This window comes from Panicum virgatum, chromosome 8N (assembly GCF_016808335.1).
Source record: "Panicum virgatum strain AP13 chromosome 8N, P.virgatum_v5, whole genome shotgun sequence".
In the NCBI taxonomy this organism is placed as follows: Eukaryota; Viridiplantae; Streptophyta; class Magnoliopsida; order Poales; family Poaceae; genus Panicum; species Panicum virgatum.
In genome coordinates, this window is record NC_053152.1 from 18591750 (window position 1) to 18599166 (window position 7417).

Here is a 7417-nt window from a genome sequence, read left to right on the forward strand (position 1 = left end):
AAGTAGGAAGTTAGTAAGTATCCTCACGTACCTGGATAATGCTGCTGAGACCAATAAGGTGCTTGGGAAGACTGCTGCTGTGTGGGACCACAAGGAAACGAGGTCGAGGCTTGAGACGAACCGTACGAGTCATCGTACGATGTCCGGCTACCAAAGGCTTCAAGCATGGAATGAGCTCTTTGTGAAACTTGGGTCCAGGCCGACTCTTGCTCATTCCTATCCATCATAGATCCCGCTCGAATCCTCGTCAAATTCGCCCTGGCATCTACGTCCATCAACCTGCACATTTCAAACTGCAAGCAAGAAAAAGAAAGACATTAACACTGTAATCCAAAGTATTTGAAAAGCGATGATAACTTTGACTCACCGCCCCAGCTAATGCCTCATCCCTATGTCGTGCGTACCCATCCTGTGCTGTCGCAACATGCGGCTGTGGTTGCATGTCAGCATATATCAAGCGGCAACGAGTCTGAGGCTGGTACCAGCTCAGGTACGCCCTGTACGAAGCCTCCGTGTGTGCAGGGGTCGCAAGCGCCACGTTCTCCTCTGCCTGGTCCCAGCCATCGACCCAAGGCTGCACCCTTGTCACCCATATGTTGGAGAAGGATTGCCCAGTCCTCGATAAACTAAATATTGAAAACAATTTAGTCAAATATGATTAGTTAACTATATAATGCATAGTCACTGAAATAGTATATGAATTATTACCTGTGGTCATGGCGTTCGACCCGATCCAATGCTGACGGCACAGGATACAACTGCCTTTGACCGAACTGTCTCCTGACTCTATCCGGGCAATGAGCCTCAATGTAAACGTCGTACACCAACGCTGTAGTTGTCATCCAAAAGGCCTGGTCCTGAAAGCAAACCGAAGATATCCCGATCGGTGCACGAGTGTTTATAGCCAACTCGGAGTAGGGCTCCCACACGACGTCTTCAGGTGTCAACCGATCAAACTCAGCCACAAATTCAGGATAGGCCCGACGAGACTGTACGTGGGCCCACCTCTTCTGCACAAAATTAATAATAATATGTACAAATAAGAAATACAAAGAGGGTAAAACAAAGCAACAGAATTGCCAACAGAATAGTACGAGTAGCAGTCATTTCCGTACCTGACGAGCGTACCAGAGTCCCCATGGTGGGCCTATCGTCCTCGGTGTCACCGTACATATCCAGCTCATACGGTGAGTGGTCGACAAGCGGGCGACCATTTGCTATCCTCTCGTACGACCAAAGCTGTAGCAGAATTATACATCCTGTAAGAATTGCATTGTGCTTATTTTGCACCGATGCCTTGCAGAGGCCACGGTACGTGGCTGCAAGTACCGCTGCACCCCAACTGTATTGAGGCATTTCCTCCACAGCTGCCTCTGCGATCTCCAGTGCGTAAGGCACAAGCACCCTATCCACATAGGCCCCGTGTGAGTTGTTGAACATTATGTATCCAAACAACCACAACAGGTATGCCTCAAGGGATCGAGTGACGCTATCATCATCAGCATCATGTGCCAAATTGTTGGGCTGCATAGAAAAGATGAACATTTATGAGTACGAGATCAATTATAAAATAAAATCATAACTGCACTAGTCAAAAGCATAACTCTAACATTAATCGTAACAAAACAAGGTATGTACCTGGAACTGTAGGATCCATGCCTTGGCAGGGCCTGTTGCTTTTGGGTGCTCTTCTACATCAATCGCGATGTCAATATTTGCAAAACGCTCTTCTAGATCGTCCAACCACGTAGTCGGGACGACACGAGGCCCTACGGCATCCCCACTGATAGGAAGACCCAGCAGTATCGCAACGTCCTGTAGGGTCGGTGTCATCTCCCCACAAGGGAGGTGGAAGGTGTTTGTCTCAGGCCTCCATCTATCAACTAGAGCCGTCAGTAGGGACCTGTCTAGGTTTACTGAACCACTCTCAGCAAGACGACCTATAGTAAGAAGACCAGCCTCACTCAACCTGAAAAATAGAACGATCAAAGGTAAGTACATTATGTACGAAATGTATACGAAACAAACGTATTCTTAAAAACATAATCCGACGACATATCACCTGGGCACCCATCGTGGGTCAACAGGAATAAACTCCGCTGGTGGACGTGGACGCAACACGTTAAGTTTCACGTGCTGAACCACTGCAAGGAAGGACCGGTGCGACGAGTCTATGACTCCGTCAAGTAGAGCTGGCGTATCTTCGGTCATACCTAACACAAAAAATATAAGTTTTCAGCATTTTCTACAAATTTTTTGCATTTTTCTACAATTTATCTTAAATTTTCATAAACTTTTCTATCATTTTCTTGCATTTCCTACATTTTTTGTACAAAATATTTTTATAAATATATTTTTCTATCATTTTCTAAATTTTTCTGCATTTTCTACAATTTATCTTAAATTTTCATAAACTTTTCTAACATTTTCGTGCATTTCCTACAATTTTTTACAATATATTTTTATAAATATATTTTTCTAACATTTTCTATTTTTTTTTGCATTTTCTACAATTTATCTGAATGTTTCATATATTTTTCTAACATTTTCTACAATTTCTGACTATTTCTCGAAATTTTTTCTCGTATTAAACAACTAATCAATACCACAAAATTTGTTGGTAAACCTAATTGGTTTTTCTAAAAACTAATCTTAATTCTACCTAAATTATATTAAAAACATTACCTAAATCGCTAAAATATCATTGCTGCTGCATACACTAATTATGGAATTAAGCATACAAAAAATTTAGATCGAAAAAATTGAGAAATATTTATTACATGCGGTTAGGATTCAAAATCCGGCAGGGCTTCGCCGTTACAACTCCCTCCCTCACCCCTCCTCTCTCCCTCCCGCTCTCTGGATGTCGTGGGAAGCAAATGAGGGGGGAGAGGGGACAGAAACCTTTTATACAGTGTGGGGGAGCCTGCCACCCCCTGCCGGGCGGCAGTCCCCCTGCCGCCCAGTGGCGGCAGGGGGACTGCCGCCCGGCAGGGGGCGGCAGGCTCCCGCCAAAGGCTTCCGCGCAAATAATTTTTTTTTAATTTATATATAAGTCCCTGCCGCCCCCCTGCCGGGCGGTAGGGGTACAAAACTGTAAATTGTGATATTGAAAATATATTTCTGTAAAAAATGTTTTCCAAAAATATAAAAATAAAAAAAACACGCGGGCGGCGGGGAGCTGTTAGCTTCTTGCAGGTACGAGCGAATCGAATGGGCTCTATCCAAAGCCCAAAGGGAGCACCAGCTACCCGTTCTGGTGGGCGTGACGAATACTGTGATTAATTAAGCTGCTCCAGAAATTGATCTCTGCATTGTTTGTTATTCCAATGAGAAACAAAAGAAACTTGTGGTAAGCATATACCATACATAGGGGAACACAAAATACACAAGGAGCCAGCCAACCTTTTTATTTCCATCCGGCCATTCAGGGACGACGAACTTCGTCCTCCCAGGGTTTGTGGGGCCCGTGCCACACAAAGACATCAGTGGATCAATAACACACATCATGTCGAACAACGCGGCAAAGCTAGATTTGCCCTAACAATCATGCCTTCATGTAATAAGTCACAATAAGTCTCAGTTGCGAAGCTTCTTCCTTTCCTGAAATGGGTTGCGACGATGCATCTACATTTGTGGCTCAGCAGGCACCTGGAGACGCTGGAGCACGTAAACTCCATTGTCCCCCCAGACGCCAGCACCAACAACCGTGCCGTCGTCCTTCCTGATCTCCATCTTCTTACCGTGGAACCGGCAAGCCAGATTGTGGTCACGATCAAGCTGGTTCACAGAGATAAAATCCACCTTCAGATCTGGAGCGAACTCGACATGAGGGACGTCGATGGCCTCCATCTTCAGATTGCCAACCCCCAAAATTGGGAAATTGGTGCCATCGTGAAGCCTAGCCATCCTGGGAGTGGCATACTTCTTGAAGTCTTCAAGGCGCCCCTTGTCGCTGACAATGTGATTCCAGGCAATGGAGTCAACAATGATATTACCGCTGCTGTCACGGCCTGTGGGCGAATAATAATGGCCAAGAAAAGTCACTAATGGCATGCCCCTGTAAGATGACACGCATGTAATCAGATATTACGGCCTGCGCGGATCATAATGGGCAACTGTCAAGTATTGTCAAAACACTACTTCCTATATAAGTCACAAATGTTTGACGTTTTGTAGAATGTGCAATCAGAAAAAAGAAAACAGATATGCTGTCAGGAGATTGGTGTTGTTGTTAATTTAATTTCTACTGCTACATTTAATTTGTGCAACAACTAGAAATCAGTTGGAACCAATGTTAAATGCTTTACCTTAATGGCCCTGGAGAAAGAGTTTTCCTCAAGTCCATCACAGTGAACTGTGTCAAAAATAATGAACGAAGGTTAGCAGAGTCGTTTTCTTGTGGGCACCAATACCATAATAATACGTACATTACTATTTAAGAATGCACAGATTGATACACCTATATCTTAGTATACACAGGGTTAATTCAATTAATTGCCAATAACGTTAGTTGGTAATTAGCTAGCGCCTCACCATCGAACAAATGATACCTTTCTTGCACAGATCTAATGATTTAATGAACGTTTTGTGAAAAAAGGTCTACAAAATGATACACCTACCTTTTTTATTTTCATTTTGCAACTCAAAACATTATGTCACGTGTTTCAATACCCCCCCCCCTCTCAAAAAAGTGACAAATTGAGCAATTGAATGCACAATCACATATAACCGATGTGTTTACATCCACAACAATGCTTCGCTCAGCCGATGAGATCTTTCATGTTAGAATAAGGACACCTTGAGAAGGAGGTGTTAGAGCATATTATTGACTTGTAGTCTAATACCATTACAGATAGAAATGAATTTGAATCATATATCCAAGACTCTAGCAGTATATATACTATCCAACAACTATCTTTTCTGATTCTATCTTAAGTTGAAACTGACAAAAGAGATGTCAGGAGGGTGCTAATTTCAGCATATTGCTTGTTGCCACCGCTCCATTCACCTCCAAAGCTCCCTCTGACCTCTTCCCTGACCCAGATGGCCAAACATTGGACATCTGCCTTATTTCAGAGAAAGAATCGAAGAACAAAAAACCGAAAACTAAACTATTTCCAGCACAAAAAGGGATTTGTAATATGTTTGAATACCTCAAAGTTGTTATCTGGACCCCATGTCAGTTCCAACTCTCCGGGGCCATCCCAAACATCAACCTTAGGGGCTAAACACCCATTGCCTTTCTCAAAAGGGGAACAAACTATCACCAAAGGCAGGCTGTGCTCACGGATCATCGGTTTACCAGAATCATTCAGTGCTGCCGCCACCCTGTGTGATGGGTCATGCAGCAGATCAATACAGATGTCCAAATAATAGCAGTGTGAAATTTATGTTGACACCTCAAAACTAGAAAGAACAGATAGCCAGCAGGCAGATCGACCTGGAACCATTTTGACTTGATTTTTGCTATGGTAAGAGCTCAGAAATCAGAAAACAGATAGACAAAAGTGACTAGGTATATATTGCTGGGTTTGATAATTTACCTTTCCTTTATCTCTGTGATGATAGTATCATCAGCATCAACTGCCACAGTTGGCTAAAAGTAAGGTAGGAAAAAAATCAGCACACCACAGTTGATATGTTATGAGGCTCAAGATAGCTACGAACAAATGTTGCCCCATATGAATATGATGTGCATTTATTGCTTATCAAATGATTTATTTTTTTGTGAAACTAATCAAATGCTTTGTAGCATAGCTGTCACACACTAGTTTATGGCATTGGTGTGCTCCTGCTGGAAAGAGCATGGTCACTGCATTTCTTTTGGGTTATGAAACTAGTTTACCCATAGACTCACACATCCCTGTCCTGGACCTGATGATGTTGAAAAGTTTACATGGCACCATAAGGTCACATCCAGTTGGATTGGGGTTGTATCCCCTCCCTATTATGGTCTCATGCATTTGGCATCTAACACCTTCATGGTCTGTGGTGGCTTGCTACCATTCCCCAGTACCTAACAATAACAACAACAAAAACCACCACCATCCATCCATCACCTTAGGCACCGCTGATAGAAATGAACTAATGAAGCACACTATACAAGGACTATCCAAATGTTCTAAAGCCTACTTCAAATGATAACTGAAAACACTTGAGTCCTTGACGAAGCTATTTCAAGAAAAGATTTTGAGAAAACATTTGGATATACCCCTTGCATATAATCGTGTGAAAAATGAATGCTATAGAGGATTACCGGTCTCTTGAACAGCTCAGAGAAGACATTGCTCTCAACAGAGAGAGATGTCACAATGATCCTCGAATTGCCAATATCCACAATAGCAGACCTTATATTTTGAAGAACAGTAAGTCAACAAAAGCCGGTTGAATTTGTATGCCTGTCTAAAATCAAAGCAATTTTCCTTATGAGGTTGACATGCTGTCACGAATTAGAAAACAGCCTATGTTTGGTGGACTAATTTGGAAAAGCGATTGAAGTTCTTGACGAAAGTATGATCCCCAGAACCATGGAACGGTCCCAAGATTCTGCTTCACTTTTTAGTAGTGCCAGGTGAAGATTCTGTTTCTCTTTTTCGGGTTCTTTGCTGGAAAGTTTAGCAAGCATTTCCGGAAAGAAACGGCTGCTCCATATTTTGCTGTTTTTGTGGGCCAAATCTATCTAATCCGCACGTCAATCGTCCCACAGATTGTTGTGGCAAGAATCTCATGTATGCGCATCATCTCAAAAAGAAGAACAAGGAAAAGAAGAATCTGATAGATACCCAGCATCTCAAAGGAACCCAAACCCGTAACATCAAAAATCCCGATCGATTCGAGCACCTTACCCTGCAACCAAAGGAATCCGCGAACCGAGTGCGTGCTTTGCGAGGTTGTGCACCATCTCCTTCTCGTAGGCGTTGACCAACACCACGGTCTTGCGTCGCGGGCTCAAGTCGTTGCTCGATTCCTGCGCAGGAACCGGCGCCGCCATGCTCGTCGGACGGGGATCGGAGGTGCTTGAGAGGGAGTGTGGGGAAAGTGGTTATTTGCGGCGGCCAGACAAGCAGCGGAAGCCTAATGCACAAAGCGTGTTTTGTTTCATGGATTTTTTTAGCATATAAGCTTTCTGAGTTCGAGTGTTGACGGCGACACGTCCTCACCCATATGCCGTTCGTCCATAACTTTTGCAAAGCCATGTGTGCAAATTGTCCTGAAAATACACTTATTTGCACCCGTATTAATTAATTACACAATAACTACATGGCTCACTTTGGATTGATGGTTCGCACTGGTTGACTAAATACGATGGTTTAAACATAGTATACTGTTGCAACCCGACCCGATATAGTTAGGGCCGTGCCGGACTAAATCGGAGTTGTGCAAAACTCTAAATTAAGATCTACTAGACTAGCTA

At 43.2% G+C, this 7417-nt stretch overlaps 1 protein-coding gene across 1 annotated transcript; it reads right to left on the reverse strand.

Moving 5' to 3' along the window:
• Nucleotides 1–3385: 3385 nt before the first annotated feature.
• Nucleotides 3386–7106, reverse strand: LOC120685856. Its single transcript, XM_039967970.1, has 6 exons — nt 6849–7106; nt 6260–6350; nt 5547–5599; nt 5157–5331; nt 4311–4357; nt 3386–4060 (listed from the first exon to the last, which is right to left on the reverse strand). Exons 1-6 carry the CDS (start codon nt 6992–6994, stop codon nt 3628–3630), a joined length of 945 nt encoding a protein of 314 aa, XP_039823904.1. The 5' UTR covers nt 6995–7106; the 3' UTR covers nt 3386–3627.
• Nucleotides 7107–7417: the final 311 nt, after the last annotated feature.